A 22,368-nucleotide genomic window follows, 5' to 3' on the forward strand; every position below is an offset into this window, starting at 1 on the left:
ACAAGGGTCGAAGTTGGTCTCAGCCCTCTAGTAAGTAAATGTTTTCCTCTTCCTTGAAAAAAATCATTAAAGGTCTCCACTGGTCTGAGCTTCAAGGTAGTGGACAGAGTTTGATTTTTCTTGTATATTTGGGCTCAGCTATTTCAAGATCCTTAGATGCTTCCCACGGGTGTCTTTCCACATATAATGTTCAAAAAATGTACTTAGATGTCCTGTACTCTCTATACATGCATGTGGATGCGTGCACACACAGAGACCTGTATCCATTAAGATTCTTGGATACAGATAGACTTATCTGTGTCCACTGAGACTGGTGAAGACGGCAATTTAAAACGGAGAGATACCAGTTTCTCCCTTTATGCAAATATGTAGCGTGGTGGAAGATCCATGTTTTAAGGTATACCCTGATGCAGGAAGACTGGCTGGTGAGGTTAGACCTGAGGAAAGTGTACTTCTCAGTCCAGTGGTGAAAATTCCTAATGTTCTGCTGGGTGGAGGACTTTTGCAGTTTAGTCCACTCTTTGTCTGTCTCTGCTCCATGGCATTCCACTAAACTCCTGAACTCTGTAGTAGCCCTCTTCTCTGTCAGCATGTTACTTGTTAGGTGGCATGCTGGTCGAGGCACCGAACTTGCGGGCTGGTTGTATCACAGGGCTGTTTGAAGAAAACAACTCGAGAGAGCCTGGGATTCTTGAGAAATTCACAAAAATGATGCAAATATATTTCAGGCGGGCCTCAACACTGTCATGCCTGAGCACTTGGGATTTATTGTGATTTCCCTCTAGCAGATTCTCAAATGCCCCCTGGAAAGGACGCTGAGGACAGATCATAAGGTTTCTTTCTGTATCCATCCAAGCTTTAGTCCCGAGCCACCTCATCTACTGTAATCTACAAGGCTCAAAGCACAAGCCCTCTGGCGATAGAGAGTGAGAACCCATCTGTATGCTCATCCCTTCTTGCTAGAAGTGTAAGAGGAACTGGCATGATTGCTCTGTCATTTGGAGCAGGTTGAGGGGTGTTAATTATGCAGTCTATTGTGGGGCAAAGTGTCCCTGTGTTGCTAGAATGCTATCATTAAATAGATTAAAGAGGGAAGGAGGGATTTGTATTTAATCTCAGGAGGTTAGACTCATGGGAGTTGGAATTTAAGGAATTTGGGATGGCAGCTGATAAAGTGGAATGTGTTGTGGTTCTCTTGGGAAGGGATTTTGGTGCTGGTGTGTGTTTAAAGATGGCTTTGCCCCTAGTAGGGACAGATGGAATTGCTTTAGTATCTGTTCTGTTCTCTGTGAAAGAATTAGAGAGCAGTTTTGGGTAACTGCTCCTCTGCCTAGAGGGGTTTGTGACTGTTGCAGAGTTCTGTTCTGTCACCCCCTCCAATTCCGTCTGAGGCACTCTGGGTTAGGGTGTCTCCAGTCTCTGGGTGACTCTCATTGCTATGCTTTCCTCTCATTTGACTTGGAAAGTGCTGCGGTCTGGTTGGTCTCAGGACTCAGATGAGAATAAACCAGCTGAGGTAAAACTGAGGGTTATGTTGGTAGATTGGGGGAACTACTAGCAAAAAGACCAGAAACCTGCAACACTTGTTTTGGGATGTGGACTTCACAGAGTAATACAATCCTTTGTAACCTCATGGTTAGATTACTGTAAGGTCAGTGGAGCATATGCCTGGGTGGCAGTTACGTATTTGTTTTGCACTCGTGTTTTACAAGATACATTATCAGAATGTCTGTGCCCTGGAACTCTTCCCCCTAGAAGACAGGCTTAGAAAGAGAAAATACAGTGAGGAAACCTAGAGGAAAGATTTGCATTTTGGGGGTGTGTAATATGTTTTCCACCATTATTGTGGCATAGAATTCTAGATCTAGGGAGTCCTGCAGATGAAACCTGGATAGAAAGAACTTAAATCTCATTCAGCAGTGGATGAGTCGGCAACTTCTTTTAGCTGAACTGGCTGCTGGAGATTATATCCAGAGGCTTTAGCAATAGATCCCATCCGCCAGGGCATGTAAGGATAGCATAAGCTTTCCTCCTATTCACCATGTTATCATGGACAGAGGCTCAAATGAAGAGATTGTACTGTTGACCCCAATGCTGGCAGTATTGGAACTCTCTGGTCTTGAAATAAAATTCCTTTTTCCTAAAAGGATCTCAAATCAAAGTTAGGATTTTATTAAAGACACAGAGGAAAGTTGTTGTGCATCCTTCTTTTTTTCACCCCTGTGATGTTTCCTGTTTTGCTTCTTGAGATACAGGTCTCATGATGAGGAGCTTCTTGGAAATGGAAGTCTGTTGGATGAGTCGGAATGAAGAAGAGTCACAAATTTAAGAAGTTGGCTCAAGTTTTCATTGCAGGCATTGGATGTTTCTGAGACCAAGCCCTGTGAGAAGAGCATGGGCAAAGAAGAGGGAAATGTAGATCCAGTCATTATAGGAGGAAGCAGGGACTGCAGGATCTGAGAGAGGACGTTCCACATACAGCACATAACTTTTTTTTTGTTCTTCTCCTTCATCCATGAACTATAACACTTCTTGTTTCTCTGTTCTGGAAATTTAAAAAAAATAGAACTCATATCTGTGTCTTTAATACAATCCTGACTTTCCTTTGAATTCACTCTCAGAAGAAGTATGAGTTCACTGCACTTAGATTTTTCTTGATGATTGGATAGCTGCTTCTTTGTATTTTGGAAACAGATTTTCTTTTTATAGGAACATAGCAAGTTCCTAGAGAAGTTTTCAGCATGTACCAGTTACAGAACATGGCATAGCTGGGCTTTGCTTATATTTAACAAAGCAACTTGTAATATAAAATATTATAAATGTGCATTTAAATCCGAGGAAAAAACTCCAGTCCCCTCTCGTTCTATTTGCCCCATGGTATATTTACTTTATAAAATGTTCCTGTCCCGTACTCTAGGTGCATGTCAATATCAAATAAACTTTAAAAAAATTGAACTGGTTATCAGTCTTCCCAAAATGTTCAGCCCAAAAGAACTAGGAACTTTTACTTCCCAACTTCTCTTCTCCTCAAATCCCTACTCCTCTTCAAGCTCCTGGGGAAACAGGATAAGCTTATTCCTGTGCTGCCTAGGCCAATGGACGTTGGCTTTGCGTGACCAAAGGTTGAAGGCATGTTCCAGAGTTGAGTGTTCTTCACTGAGCAGAGCTTGTGATCAGCTTCTTCCTGTCTAAACAAAGGGACTGTTTGCTGAGGCACTTGAACTGATTCCACTGGCCACAGTATGAGGCAGGGTGAGAGGTGATCTAAAGTAGCTTTGGCCCAAATCATATAGGGATTTAGAAGTTGAAACCATCACCTTGAATTGCACCTTAAAATGAATTGGGAAGCCCTTGGAGACCATGGTGCACAGGTATCATGTGAAGTACTGCTAAATACTTTTGCCAAGCTGTTCAAAAATCACCTAAAGTTTTGGGTCTTGAATAAATAAAGTGATTTTCAAAAGTCAGAATGGCCAGCAACTCCCATTGATGTTAGTGGGGAGCTGCTGGGTGTTCAGGACTTCTGAAAGTCAGGTTACTTATTCAGAAGCATAACTTTAGGTTCTTATTTTTTAACATCTTGGCTCCTGTATGAAGCATCTCCAAATAACAGCTAGCCATGTTCTGCACTACTTGAGTGATTTTCAAGCTACACATGATATTGCCTAATATGTTATGATCATGTAATTATACCTCATTGTTTATAATCAGTATGTGCAAGGGGGCATTTAAAGTTTGCTTGACATGTACGTTTAAAATCTTAACGTTTAATATAGTTTTCTGTATTTAATAGTGTTTCTGATGAAGGTAGATAAGAAATCTGCTGGTCTTTCTAATCTGAAGAAAACAATGTAACTGTAATGGTGTCCTACCCTTAATAAACTGTTTGTTATTTTTTGCATCATGATTAAATGCTTGACTTTGGGGGTTGGGATTTGTATATATAAAAAAATTATAAGATTAGTTGTTGATAGGTATAGTTCTTTAATGAATAATTTGTATAATTTCACTTTGGAGTAAATAAATGTAATTAGAGGAATTTATTAATGTGTTGGAAATGGTTTAGAGTTTATGATAAGGGAACAGACATTTTAGACACCGTAATGGACAGTATATCCTGACTCACCTTCCTAGCCAACAATTGTATTCAAACCAGCATTATTTTGCTAGGTAAAGAAACAATGAAAATTCTCATGTAACTGAAAATTCCCATGTAACTGAATTACTAAACTATAATTGGGTTCAAAGTGTCTGCTTTTAGAGATTTTATCAGTGACATTCTTTTTAAAAAATGCACTGTATTACTGTATATGGCATACTGATCCATTAGTAGCTCCCAACTAATGTGAGACACTCCAGTACTACAGTGATGGGACCATATAAACACCTGGATAGACCGTCTGTTCTGAGAAGTTACTCCTGATGCAATACTAAAACCTTTTCAGGATTCTTCAGCTGCTGACGCACAAAAAATCAGCTACCATCCATTAGATTGGAACATGAAAACCTGAACATTTATCAGTGTCTATATATGGCTCTACCCATTGCTGATGTTTCTCCCAGCTTCACTTGTTTCATAAAACTTACCTTGTTCAGCTAGGCATTCCTTTGAGGCACTCTTGTTACTGGTGTTCTTTTAAGATATCTATTAAAGCTTTACTGTAAAACTGAGGGACTTTGTGTGATTTTACTACTCTCCTATCTTGAGATGCGGCTGAAGGTATCAGAAGAGAAAATCCCTATGAATATAGGGGAAAACATCCCTCTAGAAACCCAAATATTAGTAGAATCACAGGATTAGCAGATTAGGAGGGGGTGCAGTCAGCAGCTTCTTTCTTATTTTAATTTTTTTCTTATTAGTCTATGAAGAAGAGTGTGGCTTGAATTTGATAAAGTTCTCCGCCGTACAGCCCAATGGCCCAGAATTGAACATGAATTGCAGAAGACAGTTTTCACAATTCTGGGTTATTTTGGATGGTGGAAATATATTTTTGTTGATTCTGAATAAATTACAAGGTAAATTAGATGCCATGGTTGAATCTTGTCTAGACCAAGGAGCTGTTAGAGGAACTTGTGATAGATGGATTTGATGAAGACCGTACCAAAACCTTTTGTATTTCAATGGGCTAGATATTTGAGTTTTGATGGGAATTAGGTTGTTTTTCCATACTCAAATCTGTTCCTCATAATTTTTTGTTTTTATTCTTTGCTTTACCTGTTTCTTCAGTGGTATGCTATATTACATATTCATATTTTAAATGTGATAGAAAACCTTTCTGGGATTATGAGTTTCTTCTTTGAGTGATTGCTCCTATGCATTCCACGTAGGTGTGCGCGCCGTGCGTGCACGGCTCTTCGGAACATTTTTACCCTAGCAACTCCGGCGGGTCGGCTGGGCGCCCCCTGGAGTGGCGCCGCTATGGCGCTGGATATATACCCCAGCCGGCCCGTCCGCTCCTCAGTTCCTTCTTACCGCCCGTGACGGCCAGTTGGAACAGTGGAGTGCTCCTTTACCTCCACAGCCCTAGCGTTTCTCTGTTTCCTACGTGTACATAGTTGGTTAAGTTAGTTTAGTTGTTAGTTTAGTTGAATAGTTTAGTTAGATATAGTATAGTAAGGGAATTAGGGGGGTTTGCCCCTCTTCTTCCACAACCGGTGCGGGCTCATGCCCAAGGCACCGGGGTTTAAGCCCTGTGCGGCTTGCCAGCGGCACATGCCTGTCGGGGGCCCGCACGACTCCTGCCTGCGCTGCCTCGTGGAGACCCATCGGCCAGATAAGGGTCCCATCTGCACGGCGTTTAAGCCGCGAACTAGAAAGGAGCGGGACTCTTGCCTGAAGCAGCTCCTTATGGAGGCGACACTTCAACCTCCCGCGCCGACCCCAGCGGCACCGAAGTCGTCATCGGTGCGCAGCGCACCTGCGGCCCCGAGCCGCTCCGGTACCGAGACTGCTCGAGCTCCGCAACCGGCACTGGCGTCCCGGCACCGTTCCCTCTCTCCAGCGAGGAAACGGAAGACGGCGCAGACGGCCTCTAAGCCGCATGCTCCGGGACCGCTTGCCCAGCCACCACCGGCACCTCCGGTACCGGCTGCGGCGGTGCACAAACCGTGCACGGTACCGTCGACTCCGGCGCCGCAAGAGCCGTTGAGTCCGGTACCGCCCTGCTTCCCGGTGCCAACCGCGGTCAAGCTACATCTCCCGTCAACGCCCGAGACCTTCTCGACGGTGAGAGAGCTCATTGAGCTCACAGAGGCACCGAGCCTCTGGCCCCCGGCACCACCGGTGCAGGCCGTTCAGTCAGCGGGCAAGCCGGCGATGATGCGGCTGCCTCCCCCTGACGGATGAGACAGACGACGGTCCCGGTCCCGCTCCCACAGACGGTCACTGCCACGCCGCTCTGCATCCCGGCACCGCGACGACCGGCACCGATCCTCGGCACCGTCCAGGGACATACTGCCGGCATCCACGGCGCAATCTATTAGCGTCTCTGCCCCGCCTTGGCCTTCTCGTCAGCCCTCAGTCGCCTCTCAGACGGGCAACAGGAGAGATCTCCGGGCCGACCCCCAAGGCCAGGACCACGGACCGCAGCAGTGGAGTTTTTGGGTCCCCTGGGCCTACCACGAGCCTCAAGGGCTCCCCTTTCCCCTGAGGCACGTGGGCGCCGAACATAGGGTGCTGGAAGCCACGGTGAGCAGACCTCCCCCATCACCACCGGGTGAGGCCCCGTCGCCACCTGGGGTCCAAGGCGGCTTCACACCCCCTGGAAGAACCACCTCCAGACGCGGTGGTCCAGGGTCTGTCCTCATCATCCTCGCCGGATGAGGCGGTGGCGGGGGCTTCTACGGCAGACCCCCCTCCTATTGACTTGCGGGCCCACCAAGACCTTCTTCGCCGGGTGGCGAAGGCTATCGACCTCCCCGTGGTGGAGGTCCCAGAGGATGACGACCCGGTGACCAACGTAATTGGAGCTGAGGCCCCGCTGCGGGTGGCCCTGCCCTTCATCCGCACCATACAGCGGAATGCCACTACCATCTGGCAGTCACTGGCGTCTGTCCCTCCCACCGCGCGTGGCATGGAGCGCAAGTACTCGGTCCCACCCACCGGATACGAGTACCTCTATACGCACCTGACTCCGGACTCCCTCGTGGTACAGTTCGTAAATGACCGGGAGAGGCATGGGCAGCCCGCTCCGGCGCCAAAATCCAAAGACGCACGGTGCATGGACCTGTTGGGCCGGAAGGTCTATTCGGCGGGTGGCCTCCAGCTCCGGATTGCCAACTAGATGGCTCTTCTCGCTCATTACACCTTTGACATCTTGGTGTCCCTGGCGAAATTTTCGGAGCTGATCCCAACAGCCTCACATCAGGAGTTCTCGGCCCTCCTGGAAGAAGGCAGAAAAGCTTCCCGGTCCTCCATCCAGGCCGCTCTGGACTCGGCGGACTCAGGAGCCAGAAGCCTGGCCTCAGGTGTGACCATGAGGCGTATCTCCTGGCTGCAGTCCTCCACCTTGCCGCCTGAGGTGCAGTACACCCTACAAGACCTCCCGTTCGACACTCAGGGTCTCTTCTCGGAGAAAACGGACTCCAGGATTCAGACCCTCAAAGATGGTCGAATTGCCATTCGCACCTTGGGTATGCACACACCGGCTACCCAGAGGAGGTCATTCCGGCAGCAGCCCTACCGGCCCTTTACTCAGGCCAGGTCACGACCGTATAATAGTCGGCGTGCTAACTTGAACCGCTGTAGACCATCGGGCAACAGGCGCAACCAGGCCCAGGCACCTTCCAAGGCCCCTCAAGGGCCCAAACAGGCCTTTTGATGGGACGCCCGAGGACGGCCCATCAGACTCTTTCCCCGATCCTACCCCATTATTTTGCAACCGCCTTTCCCACTTCCTCTCGGCGTGGTCCCAAATCACATCAGACAACTGGGTACTTCGTACTATCCAGTATGGTTACCGACTTCAGTTTGTTTCGCCCCCTCCTTCCCACCCACCTTCCCTGTCCCTCTTCAGGGACCCCTCTCACGAGCAATTCCTCCTACAAGAGGTCGAGACTCTGTTGAGCTTGGGTGCCATAGAGGAGGTGCCGCACGACATGCGGGGCAGGGAATTTTATTCCCAATATTTTCTCATCCCCAAGGCGAAAGGAGGTCTCCGACCTATACTAGACCTCCGGGAGCTCAACAGGTACCTGTTCAAGCTCAAGTTTCGCATGGTCACCCTGGGGACCATCATTCCCTCCCTGGATCCGGGAGACTGGTTTGCCGCCCTCGATATGAAGGACGCGTACTTCCATATCGCGATTTACCCTCCCCATCGACGCTACCTGCGCTTCGTGGTCAACAGCGCGCACTACCAGTTTGCGGTGCTACCCTTCGGCCTGTCCACCGCGCCAAGGGTCTTTACCAAGTGCATGGCAGTGGTTGCCGCAGCCCTCCGCCGTCGTCGCATACACGTCTACCCGTATCTCGACGACTGGCTGGTTCGCGGGACATCCCGACAGCTGGTAATGGATCAAATGACAGAAATACTATCCCTATTTCGGTTCCTGGGCCTTCTCATCAATGCCGAGAAGTCCACTTTAACTCCATCACAACGAGTGGAGTTCATCGGAGCGGTCCTCGACTCCAGTTTGGCCAGGGCCTGCCTCCCTCGACCTCGGCACCAGACAATGGTCTCCATCATCCGGGACCTACACACCTTCCCCATGACGACGGTTCAGTCCTGCCTACGCCTCCTGGGCCACATGGCGTCCTGCACATTCGTGACCACGCACGCCAGGCTGCGCCTTCGCCCATTTCAATCTTGGCTAGCGTCGGTGTACTGCCCACATCGCGACCCCATAGACGTGGTCACGGTCACGAAGCCAACCCTCAATTCGCTCAGCTGGTGGCTGGACCCAGAGGTCGTGTGTGTGCAGGAGTCCCGTTCCGCCCTCCTCGCCCATCCGTCACCCTGACCACGGATGCCTCGGCGTTGGGATGGGGGGCTCACCTGGGCGACCTTCACACCCAGGGTCTCTGGTTGCCCCAAGAGCTCTCCCTCCACATCAACGTCCGGGAGCTGCGAGCGATCCGCTTGGCGTGTCTCGCCTTCCGCGCCCGTCTGCAAGGCCGCTGCGTGGCGGTGTTCACGGACAACACGACGGCGATGTTCTATGTGAACAAGCAGGGCGGAGCCCGCTCCTCCCTGCTCTGCAAGGAAGCGATGCTCCTATGGGACTTCTGCGTGACCCACTCGATTCGCCTGGAAGCGTCCTTTCTTCCAGGAGTGCAGAACACGCTGGCCGACCATCTCAGCAGGTCGTTCCTCTCCCACGAGTGGTCTCTTCGTCCGGATGTGGTGCACACAATTTTCCGGAGGTGGGGGTTTCCCCAGATAGACCTGTTTGCCTCCAAGGAGAAGAGGAAGTGCCACCTGTTTTGTTCGTACCAGGGTCGCTCTCCAGGCTCCCTGTCGGACGCATTCCTCTGCTCCTGGACGGATCACCTCCTCTATGCCTTCCCTCCGTTCCCGCTCATACACCGGGTGCTACTCAAGCTTCGGAGGGACAGGGCCCACGTAATACTCGTCGCTCCGGCCTGGCCAAGGCAGCACTGGTACACCCTGCTGCTCGAGCTCTCCGTTCGGGATCCCATTCCCCTTCCGTTATGGCCGGACCTCATCACGCAGGACTTCGGCAGACTCCGCCACCCGAACCTACAGTCCCTCCATCTTACAGCTTGGTACCTGCGTGGTTGACCCACGCAGAGAGGGACTGTTCGGCGGCAGTACAGCAAGTCCTACTTGAAAGCAGGAAGCCTTCCACTCGCTCCACCTACCTCGCGAAATGGAAGCGTTTCACGCTCTGGTGCGATCAGCGCGGCCTTAATCCCTTCCTAGTCCCTATCCCTACAATCCTGGACTACCTCTGGTACCTTAAAGAACAAGGACTCGCGGTCTCCTCCTTGAAGGTGCACCTGGCAGCCGTGTCCGCCTTTCGTCCATCCATGGGAGGTCGGTCCATCTTCTCCAACCAGATGGTTTCCCGCTTCCTTAAAGGCCTGGACTGCTTGTACCCGCCGATACGGCGTCCTACCCCAACCTGGGATTTAAACCTCGTTCTGGCCAAGCTTATGGGACCGCCCTTCGAGCCCCTGGCCACGTGCTCTCTACTCTATCTCTCCTGGAAGACGGCCTTCCTCGTCACAATTACGTCGGCAAGACGAGTTTCTGAGCTTCGTGCCCTAACGGTTAGTCCACCATACACCGTCTTCCACGGAGACAAGGTGCAGCTTCGACCACACCCGGCCTTCCTCCCTAAGGTGGTGTCGGCCTTTCACCTCAATCAGGAGATCTTCCTTCCGGTCTTCTTCCCGAAGCCGCACGCCTCACCTCGTGAGCAACAGCTTCACACCCTGGACGTCCGCAGGGCCCTCACTTTTTATATCGAGCGGACGAAGCCCTTCCGGCATTCGCCCCAGCTGTTTGTAGCGGTTGCTGATCGCATGAAAGGCGAGCCGGTCTCCTCGCAGTGGATTTCCTCCTGGGTGACGGCATGTATCCGGACATGCTACGAGCTTGCTCGCATGCCACCATGCCGCCTCACCGCTCACTCGACGAGAGCGCAAGCCTCGTCGGCCGCCTTCCTGGCCCATGTCCCCATCCAGGACATCTGTAGAGCGGCCACCTGGTCTTCTGTACACACCTTCGCTTCCCACTACGCGTTAGTGCAGCAATCTAGAGACGATGCAGCCTTCGGCTCCGCAGTCTTGCACTCTGCCACGTCTCACTCCGACCCCACCGCCTAGGTAAGGCTTGGGAATCACCTACATGGAATGCATAGGAGCAATCACTCGAAGAAGAAAAGACGGTTACTCACCGTAGTAACTGTTGTTCTTCGAGATGTGTTGCTCCTATCCGTTCCAGACCCGCCCTCCTTCCCCACTGTCGGAGTAGCCGGCAAGAAGGAACTGAGGAGCGGACGGGCCGGCTGGGGTATATATCCAGCGCCATGGCGGCGCCACTCCAGGGGGCGCCCAGCCAGCCCGCCGGAGTTGCTAGGGTAAAAATGTTCCGAAGAGCCGTGCACGCGCGGCGCGCACACCTACATGGAATGGATAGGAGCAACACATCTCGAAGAACAACAGTTACTACGGTGAGTAACCGTCTTTTTCTCCTGACTGAGGTCCATGATGTTGATTAAATAGAACAAAAACTTTAAAGAGGTTTCCTTCTATTATGTTTACTTTTCTTTGATTTAAAGGTTTAGATATTTTTTGTCTATGCAGTTTAAAATGAAGGATAAAATAATCTCGGTGACAGGGCCAGCCTGTGGAAAGTTGCACGAAAAACAACCACAGACAACTGCGCTCTTGGGCCTGAGTTGGAAATGGGGGTTGGAAGTCCTGATTTTTTGATTAGCAGTAAATATATCTGTTAAACCAGACATAAGCAATTCTTTTAATCTGGGTGCATTCATTCATTTTTACTGAGTGGGAGTTTGTGAGAATTAGGGTTGGGTTTGGGGTTTCATTCTTGGAAATTCTCACTTCACAGCTGGAACAGAAGAGATAGATGAGACTTCAAGAGGGATATATATACTGGAGTTTTATCAAGCCAGATGTCAACAGGCCAGCAGTGACAAACAGAAGGAATATATTTTAAATCCATCTCTGTCTTTACATGCTAAAGACTGTTCCAAAAAGTGGATATTTTGCATTCCCTCCCCCATCAAACCTGGGGCTCAATGCTACAGACATTGATCGTGATAGTGTATTCAACCATGAGGAGTCCCTTCATTAGGATTACTTGAGAGTACCTTTAATCAGATGTGTAAGAATCTGCAGGATTGAACCCTGGTCTGTATTATTAAAATAGTGTCAATAGGTATGGAAAGGCCAATAGGAAAGTTCCAGGTGCTTCAGGCTTTCACGCCTGAAACTTGTGAGCATAGTCATCAGTTATTCTAGAATCAAAAGGAAACACTCTACAACCAAACACAGCGCTGTGATTTCTTAACTAAATTATCAAGTGTAATGCAGGCTTAATAGCATTTTGGACCTTGAACATAATTAAGGCAATGTTTTCTATGGGGGATTGTTGACTGGAAGAGAGGACTGAATTTTATCTTTGACTTTAGGCGACTATGCGTTGTTGTTTTTGTAACTGGAGTTTTGCCCTGCTGTTTCTTTATGTGGAATACAATGTAGACTTGCTAGAATGTCTGAGACTCCTTGTAAAGAACTGAGTCACTTTCAGTTTCACTAAGTTACACATGGATGACTATGATCACCTACTTAATCTGGGAACAGACAACTAGTGTAGCCATCTCTAAACACTCCTTACTAGGAAAGATACTTTATTCAAAAATTTTAAGGGTTGGATTTTCAGAACTGGCTGCATAGTTAGCCTCCTAAATCCATATGTAGGCACCGAAATCGATGGCCTGATTTTTCCCAAGTGTTTACCACCCAGCAAATCCCATTGCTTTCAGTACTTTTTAAAATCAAGCCACTTTTTAGACACCTAAATATGGACTAGAACAGGGGTCGGCAAGCTTTCAGAAGTGGTATGCCGAGTCTTTATTTATTCACTCTTAATTTAAGGTTTCGCATGCCAGTAATACATTTTAACGTTTTTAGAAGGTCTCTTTCTATAAGAGCAGCAAAGAATCCTGTGGCACCTTATAGACTAACAGACGTTTTGCAGCATGAGCTTTCGTGGGTGAATACCCACTTCTTCGGATGCAAGTGGTGGAACAGACGTTTTGCAGCATGAGCTTTCGTGGGTGAATACCCACTTCTTCGGATGCAAGTGGTGGAAATTTCCACCACTTGCATCCGAAGAAGTGGGTATTCACCCACGAAAGCTCATGCTGCAAAACGTCTGTTAGTCTATAAGGTGCCACAGGATTCTTTGCTGCTTTTACAGAACCAGACTAACACGGCTACCCCTCTGATATCTTTCTATAAGTTTATAATATATAACTAAACTATTGTTGTATGTAAAGTAAATAAGGTTTTTAAAATGGTTAAGAAGCTTCATTTAAAATTAAATGAAAATGCAGAGCACCCTGGACCGGTGGCCAGGACCCGGGCAGCATGAGTGCCACTGAAAATCAGCTCACATGCCGCCTTTGGCACCTGTGCCATAGTTTGCCTACCCCTGGACTAGAACTAGGATCATAACTATGCATCAAGTTCTACATGTTTTGGTCAAAATGTTCAATTTAGAACATAATTTATTGGTAAACCTGAAAACTGTCAAATTAAGTTTACTGAAATCTGAAACATTATGATTGAAATTTTACAGTAAATATTTTTTCATATAAATCAGTTTTTCAATTGTATGCTAAACTTAAAATAGTAATGCAAATATCTTTTATAAAGCTAACCCAGGTGCTCCTTTGGTGGGGAGGGGGGAATTAAATCTTTGCTAATGTATATTAATAAGACTGTTTTTAATTTGTAGGAAAATGGATCAAGGAATTTTGATTGGGTATTTTAATGTGAAGTTTTATAACAAAGTTTTGTGTGCTTGGGCCTCAGTCCTGTAAAAATTCATGCATATGCTTAACTTTATGCACTCTGAGTTGTCCCGTACAAGCCAATGGAACTACTACTCACATGAGCAAAGTTACACACAAGCAAACATCTCTTTAGTACTGTTAATGCAGTTTTCATAATGTGAAATAGATAAGATACTTGGCCCTGCTTTTGAATAGCAGACTTGTAACTTTTTAAAACTACTTGATAGTGCTAAAAATCCAAGCAGTGACTTCTGAAAATGAGATTTTCCTCCTATCTGTGCCAGTGCTTTGAAAGGGAGGGGGGTGGAAGAGAACATTGTTTAAGATGAGATTTATTGGATTGGTTTGTATGGTTAATATAATCATGACGCTATGTTGTTTGATCAGTGCCCGCCCCCGGCAGAATAACTTGTTAAGAAGAGGCAGATTTTCACGTAGTGAATAAATCCCTGGACACACGTTGTTGCTTGTCGGTGTTGTCTTGGCTGTCTTCTGTGTTGGAGTTAATTTTATCCAGGAGCTGCTGTGTAAGTTGTAGAACTGTTTACCCTATGTAAGTTTGTATGTTCAGTTGTGGCTCTGCCAAATGTGATAAGATATCTATTTTAGATTTCAGACTCTGTATACAATCAGAATTAGCTCCTCTTTCTCTTTGAAACCGCCTGTAAATATTAGGTGAATTTTCAAGATCTGTGTGTCTTTACAAAATCTATTTTTGGTATCCTTCAATACTTATTGTTTGGTTTCTAGTTCAGGAACTAAAGTCTGTAGTGTCAAACAATAAAAAGGTTTGATTCATTAGAAAGTTTTTTCTCATTTGCTACAGGACAAAATCTCAGTTCTTCCAGCAACAGTTTTTAATTTAAAACCGAACGAGCAACAAGGACTTGTAGCTGCTTGCATTTGTTTCCTCAGCCTATTTCTTTGATTTCTTTATATGGTGAATTGAACCTCTTTAAATAACTAGTTAAACATAACTGCTGTTTGTATTTTCAGTGACTCTTTTCTGCAAACGTTCTGAATTCATTTCACCAACGGAACAAAATGCCCATGTTTAGTATTTTGTATGGGTTGAACAGGAACAATACAGAGAAGCTTGATCTTAAAAATATGTGTAAAGGAATTTTTTAGCTGAGATGGGGGCAAGTATTTTTAACCTTTCAGTGGGAGAGGGAGGAACAGTAGGAACTAATAAATGAAAGTATCCTCTGGAAATTTTAGTAGCAGAAGCTCAGACCCTCCCCCACCCATGTTAAAGTTGATCTGAGTCCTTACAAAACTATGAATAGCAGTAGTGCTGCCCTGCAAAGTAATTGCTTAAAGCCTTCTTAAACTTTAACAGGAGGGCTGTAGCTGAAATAGGAATTGGCTGATATACTGACTGCTTCTATGTGTACAGTGTTGGGTTTTTTTTTTTAAAGAAGTCAGGGCACCTCTGGTGTCCTGGAGCATAAAACTTGTATCATAGTTGGCCCTGTGACAAATGCTATGCCTGTAATTTGGAGCCATATAGGGATGTTCTTTGCCTAGAACCACTTGAATTATACCACCTTTCATGTCATGGATGTAATATCTGCAGCTTAAATAGATAATGGGTGAGTGTTGTGGCCTGTGGAGGAGCAAGGGAAGATCAGAACTATTAATGTGAATTTTAATTTGCTTGTATCTTCAGTTACAAGCTGTATTTGATGGTAATAGAATGGCGTGCAAGATCTGTGGGATGCTGTAAAGTCCGTAGAGCTATAGATCAAGAAGGAAAACTTGACACTCTTTTTGAATGAAAAACACGATTACATGAGAGTTTGAGGGGTGTGTAATAACCTACCAAGTGCTCCAGTGTACTAAATTTTTAGACAGACCTCTCAACTAGTGGTAGCTAGAAGTGAACTTGCTTTTCATTATGATCAAATGTGATTACTTAAAGAGAAATGTCTATTGTTTTGAACACTGCAGGGGGGAAATCCTGTTGTCTTGCATGTTTTATCATCTACATTTTTCTAAAGGGTACTATTTGTTACATTTGCACCTAAAAAATGATACATTTACCCTTTAATGTTTGCTAATATTCAAGCAGCAAAAAGTGCTTTTTAAACTGAATCTCCCTGAAAAGAGGAATTGTAATTCACCTTTTCTCTTGCAGAATAGATTAAAACATGTTAGCCTAAATCAACTGTTGTGGAGGGAAGAGGTAATGCACAGCAAGGTTCACGTCACTTAATTTTTGCCATTGCCTGAATAGATTGTGTCCTAGTTTTCATCAGAGGGAAGATTAAAAGACACCCTGTGGGTTCTCACTCTGGTTGTTTGTTTCCTTCATGCAGCATATTTGTTTTTTGTCACTTGTTGGTAATGTATTCTAGTTGACCCCTTGGACTCTGAACTTGGCTTTGTGAGTGTCGCTTTCACCTTTCACCACTGTTGTCTGATGGTTCCTGGCCCTCAGATTTCTCTCTCTCATAGCAATTTGTTTGACTATAAGGGTAAAAAACTGGCAACTTTATGCACTAAATTTCTCACTAGTTTTTCACGAAGGGCTTTTCTGTCTATAGTTGAAAATTTACCAAAAATGCTATTTCAGCATAGTTATTTTGGTATAAACCCCTGTGTAGACACTCTTACTCCCCAACAGGTATTTTGGTAAATTTCCAAATGTAGACAAGCACTAAGATGAAGTGTTGGTGTTACACCCCAAGTTCATTCCAAAGGTCCCCTCTGAATTCCACATAAATCAGGTATGCACCTACCTGTTTTCTACTTCAACCCATACACCACCATAGAAAACAGAAGCATATCCATCGAGCTTTCGCTTTCCACCTGCAAAGGGCCAGACCCTTCAGGAAATCTCTGGGACTCTTCGTTACCATTGCTGTGCAGATGAAAGGGGAAGCAATCTCACAGAGACTCTAAATGGATCTCAGATTGCATCCTGCTTTGCTGTGAGCCGGTGGAGACTTTTCACCCAAAGTGTTATGCCACACTCAACCAGAGCCCTGGCTACCTTGGTGGCTTCTCTTTAGGGTCTCCTCCTCCTGAAGATCTGTAGAGTGGCAACATGGGGTTCTGTGTGTAACTTTACTAGACGTGATACCCTAATACAACTGTCTTCAGCAGACGCATCCTTCCGTACAGTGGTCCTGTAGTCTGCGGTGTAGCATGGTTCCTCAATGAGACTCCCAGAGTGAATACCCATAGGGATCACAACTTGAAGAAGGAAGGACAGTGACTTACCTTACGATAATTGGAGTTCTTTAAGACGTTTGGTCCCAATGAATATTCCACTACCCAACCTACTTCAGATCCTTTACTCGGTATTCGCAAGAGAGTAGGAACTGGAGTGGCAGTCAATCCACACTGCCCCTTATGCCCTTGCTTTGGAGCGTGAGAAGACTCAGAATCAACAGACGATAGTAAAAATCTTCCAGTTTCAGGTGCATAAAACGCATGCACACTCCCAATGGAATGCCCATAGGGACCACATGTCTCAGAGAGCTTCGGTTATTGGAAGGTAGGTAAGTAATTTTTCTTTTTGCCTGGCTCTCTGTCTTCATCTCCCATTCATGATGATAATTCAAGAGGGGAAAAATCTGCTGGGGGTTTACATAGATGACGATGAAGCTTTTTTAAAAAAATGTGTGTAAAAATATGTATATTGGCTCCTGTTGAGAAAGTTTAAGGGCTTGAGAGGACGGAGATGAGGTTTGCGTAATTGTGTATGTGTGAAGAAATAAACCAGGCTTTTTCTCTCTTGAAATCCATTTGTTTCTGTCAATTTTTTGTTTGGAAAATCTGAAGAAGTAGCACAAGAGAAAACTTTAGCCAAAGGATATCAGAACTCTGTCTGAAAGCTACACAAGAACCATTGAAAAATGTATATTTGAGTATAATAGATCCAGTAGTGCATCATACTGTTCAATGAACTAATTAGCTTTCCCTAAGAGGAAAAGAACCTTACATTTATTGTTGTTTAACTTTTTCATTAAATGTCTGTTCTGTGACCTGGATACATACAGATGCATGTAGGTACACTGTGAAAAATCACAGTATGTTCCATTGATTGGAAGGCCATAAGGCTAAAAGGCTCCAATATTCCCACTACCCAAATGCAGCAATAGATAAATATTTGGAGACGTCTGGGTGCCTTCTCCTGTGATGTGTAATGTTTATGGGGGGGAGAGATAGCTCAGTGGTTTGAGCATTGGCCTGCTAAACCCAGGGTTGTGAGTTCAATCCTTGAGGAGGCCACCTAGGGATCTGGGGCAACATCAGTACTTGGTCCTGCTAGTGAAGGCAGGGGGCTGGACTCAATGACCTTTCAGGGTCCCTTCTACTTCTATGAGATAGGGATGTCTCCATATACACCTCTACCCCAATATAACGCTGTCCTTGGGAGCCAAAATTTTTTACCACGTTATAGGTGAAACCACATTATATTGAACTTGCTTTGATCTGCCGGAGCATGCAACCCCGCCCCCCTGGAGCACTGTTTTACCGCATTATATCCAAATTCGTGTTATATTGGGTCGCATTATAGCAGGGTAGAGGTGTATTAATAAATATGTTTTCAAAATTAAGGGCCAGGTCCTCACCTGCAACTGGTGTAAATTCACATAGTTCCATTGAAGTCAATGGGGAAAGGCCAATTTACATCAGCTGAGGATCTGCTTCTAGTTAAGCCATTCACTTACTGCAAGAAAAAAAAAGGCATCTCGTTTTTCCGAGAGGACCAGTCACATTATTTGCTTAGAATTTAAAACAAAACAAACTTTAAAAATACATCCTTTCAAAGTGACCCAGTACATTTTTCAGTCACTGATAACGCTAAAAACCTGTATTGCTTTTGAATTGACCTAATTTTAATCTCGTCTGAATTGCTTTATGGTTAGCATTGTCACGTGCCAAAAATAGATCCCATTAGTGGATTTAAATAATTTCTTTACTTCTGAAAGGACACACTGTTACAAGCTTTGCAGAGTGTTTCACTTTTTCAATCTTTCTTCTGTTCCAGGACAGGACACTGCAGTTGTACCAGTTTTGAAGCAAAATATGGAATGTGTTTCACTGCTGACTGAACACAGCCAAATGAACAGTATTGACAGTAGTTTGAAAATCAGCAGTTAGCAGTTTGTTTGCTACCCAGCACTTTCCAGAGAGAACGAATTGTTTACAAGAAATCTGCTTTACAAATCCGTTACAATAACCCTCCAACTTTGTCTATTTAAATATTTGCAAAGGGGAAGTATTTACCTACAAGCACACTCTGGGAAAAATGGCAATGGAGGAGTACCTGTGGATGGTCATTGTGGGTTTTATCGTCGCTTTTATTTTGGCATTTTCAGTTGGTGCAAATGACGTTGCCAATTCTTTTGGGACTGCGGTGGGCTCTGGGGTGGTCACTTTGCGCCAGGCCTGCATTTTGGCTTCAATTTTTGAAACCGCTGGCTCGGTATTACTGGGAGCTAAAGTAGGAGAAACGATTCGGAAAGGTATCATTGATGTTAATCTGTACAACAGCACGGTGGATCTGCTGATGGCAGGAGAAGTTAGTGCAATGGTTGGTAAGTAACCATCTTTCTTTTTTGAGTAAAAATAGACATCTAGTTATAATCCCAGGTTTCAGAGTAGCAGCCGTGTTAGTCTGTATTCGCAAAAAGAACAGGAGTACTTGTGACACCTTAGAGACTAACAAATTTATTTCAGCATAAGCTTTCATGGGCTACAGCTCACTTCTCCCATTCATCATGCATTTTTCTATGCCATTTAGACATTCCAACTTTCAGTACTTACATGTCTGGTTTTTCTTTCTCATTTAAAAGGAGACCTGGACTACTTGTATGAGTCTCTTGCTTTTTTTATTACTTACATTCTAAGCACTGATTTTTCTTTAATGTTCATAACTTTTAATTTTAAAAAAAGAACGCTCGTTTTGTAAAATGGATTGAATAAATGGTCTAAAGAGGTACTGAACAAGTGACTTTTAATTTGGAAAAGGTATTAATAGGATAATACACCATTTATGGCCACACAAAAAATCTTGAAGAAATGGCAGTTTATAGTGAATACCTATTCTGAGGATTTAGTCAAACTGTTAATTTTACTAGAAGATTAAAATATTCACTTAGACTCTTCACTGACCACATGACTGATTATAATTACTGTATACTTGTTCTAGGGCCATAACAACATTAAAAGGAATAATAGATTAGAGCATGACCCACTTCATGTAATTTTAATCTTTCTGATTCATAGTCCCTCATAAAACTAAAAGATGTTTGTTTTTTCTGTCTACTGACATAGTTTTTGTTTGCTTTTAATCTAAGCCTTAGTTAGATCAAATACTGCATTCAGAGGGAAATGAAATTAGTCCCAGACCACGTTCTTCGTTTCTATGCAAGAAGTGCTGTGAACTTTGGAGATGTGTGATAAGAAGGGGGAGCAATAAGCACAGATGCAACCACATTTTTAAAAGGTCAGGGAGAGCCAGAAGGGCCAATTTTCAATGTAAAAAACAATTAAAATGGGGTCAGGGTGGTCACCCCAATCTCACCCTACATGCTCTCTACAACCACTCTACTGTCTTGCAATGTGTGCCTTAAAGCCCCAGCTGCTGGAGTCATCTGATTATGTGGAAATATCATCTTATTTTTAAATGAAAGTTTCCACCCCACCCAGCACACGCAAGTGTTCCTCCCCTCTGAATCTCCCCCACCTCTAGCATCCTTCCCTTCTATAGCCACCCATGCATTTCTGTCTAATTCCTCTAATCTCGCTACAGTTTGCATACAGTGCTTGTCAGCGAAGTATCTGCTGCACAAAGCCTAACACACACAGCTGTTTTTCTCTGTCCTTTCCTCCAGAACACACTTTGTGTGGGGCTTCAGTCTGAGCATTGACTGCTGGTTTCTCTAATACTATTAGGAGGTTGTGTGCTCTGGGGTGGGGAGTCAGGATACCTCTTCAAAAGGGGAGATGGCATTCTGTTAGCATGGGTCCCAGAAGATCTTTGCTTTCTTTCACCAGCCAAGAGGGATAGGAGTCAGTCACATGGGTTGCGCCCCCGCCCCCCTTCTCTCTTTCCATGACTACTACTTGTGGAGATAATGCCAAATTCCAGGAAGAAGAGTATAATAATATCTCTGGCCCAGTGCCTGACTTATTGTCTGGTAAATCCTCAGACACTAAGCCCTGGTCTACGGGGAGGGTGTCGATCTAAGTTACGTAACTTCAGCTATGTGAATAACGTAGCTGAAATCAACATACTTAGATCGACTTACCGTGGTGTCTTCACTGTGGTGAGTCGACTGCTGCCGCTCCCCCGTCGACTCTGCTTGCGCCTCTCGCGGCGCTGTAGTACAGGAGTTCACAGGATAGGGCTCAGGGGTCAATTTATTATGTCTAGACTAGATGCGATAAATCAATCCCCACTGGATCGATTGCTGCCCGCTGATCCGGCGAGTAGTGTAGACATACCCTAGGTCTCTCTAGATCTAGGATAGTGCCTTTTTCTAGGTTTGCTAGTACCACTATACTATATACTTAGACTTGCCAACATGGGGGGGGGGGGGAAGGGGAACTTTTAGCACAGACATAGCTGCATAAATTTAAACTGCCACTTGCTCCAGTGCAGCATACCCTGCTTTGAAGTTGAAGTGACACATGTCTGCTGTCTGTACATTCTTAATAAACACGATTGCCTTTAGCAGGAAGGCTTCATTTTCCTCATTTGTATCTATTTGACACCCCTGTCCTGGAAACCTCTAGTCCAGGCAAAGGTGGCCAAATTTGTAGGCATTGAATGCTGCCTGCAAAGGCAACTGGCCAGAAGCTCAAAGAACACAGCTCATTTGCAAAGACATTTATATAAGCCAGTCTGAACTTTGTGACCTGTTGCATTCCTGTCCTCCAGTGATGGCTTTAAAAATAAATTCCACATTTTAAATCTCTGAGTTAATGAAATAAAGTTCACTAACCACAAATGCTCTTTTTCTTTGCCTTGATTCCCTCTCCAAATTTCCTTCCTTCCTTATCCATACCAATTGTTTTTTTTCCTTTGTGTTTTTCTCTCTGCCTTTTAATCACGTTGTTTTTCTCCTTTTCTTTTTCTCCCTTTTCTTTGGGCAGGCTTGGGAAACAATATTTCTCCCCCTCCCTACATGGAATGGACTCTTACCCACCATGATCACACTATTGTGCACAGGGTCTGCTTTAGTAATTTGAGGAGGGTCAGTGAAATGATTCTTCAGGGCACACCTAAATGTAACTCTCTTTATATAAAGAGCAGCAGCAGCAGTGGAGCTTTGCTACTTAGTCTGGGGCTGTGCAGAGTTCCCAACGTTTAAAATGTTTCATTGAATTGGTTTCCCAGTAAGCTGGAGGTTTGGGGACCATTAGGATTTGGGGGGCATTTTGGTGAATTTTACCACTTGTATAGCATCAACCAATTGTCACAATATCCCAGTGCTGTGGATAACTATTACCCCAGTGTTAGTGCTAGGAAACTCAGGCAGACAGTTTAGGTGACCTGACTAAAGCAGCAGAGGGAGACTGTGTCACAGCTGGGATTAGAAAGCCTGGAGTCCCTTGCTCTCAGTCCTGTGCTTGGTCCACTCTTCCCAGCTGCCTCTTGCACTGTGGGATGCTCTACGGCCACGTGCACAGCACAAGAGCCAGATCAGCAGCAGGCAGCTGACTAGGAGGAGGAACATGCAGCAGCCATGCTCATAGCATTTACCCACAGTTGCAGATTGGTCTGAGGTCCCCCCCAAAATCAAAAATCATGGAGTTCCCAACTCTCAAAGGCCAGCCCTAGGTGGTCATAGTGGGAGCAGTGCAAAGCCTGTGGTCTTTATAAAATAGTGA

The 22,368-nt window shown here is 45.4% G+C and overlaps 1 protein-coding gene across 5 annotated transcripts in view; it reads left to right on the plus strand.

The window, feature by feature from the left end:
* Positions 1-22,368, plus strand: part of LOC123371255 (sodium-dependent phosphate transporter 2) — a 77,574-nt gene that overhangs the window by 12,811 nt on the left and 42,395 nt on the right. For 4 of the 5 annotated variants that reach the window (XM_045018637.1, XM_045018634.1, XM_045018636.1 and 1 more), the window contains exon 2: positions 18,518-19,067. In XM_045018637.1, the coding sequence (XP_044874572.1) occupies positions 18,779-19,067 (289 nt within the window). In that variant the 5' untranslated portion in view covers positions 18,518-18,778. Of the gene's footprint in view, positions 1-13,957; positions 14,040-18,517; positions 19,068-22,368 lie in introns of those variants that run through there. The other variant, XM_045018635.1, reaches the window with a different exon arrangement.

This window comes from Mauremys mutica, chromosome 5 (assembly GCF_020497125.1).
Source record: "Mauremys mutica isolate MM-2020 ecotype Southern chromosome 5, ASM2049712v1, whole genome shotgun sequence".
In the NCBI taxonomy this organism is placed as follows: Eukaryota; Metazoa; Chordata; order Testudines; family Geoemydidae; genus Mauremys; species Mauremys mutica.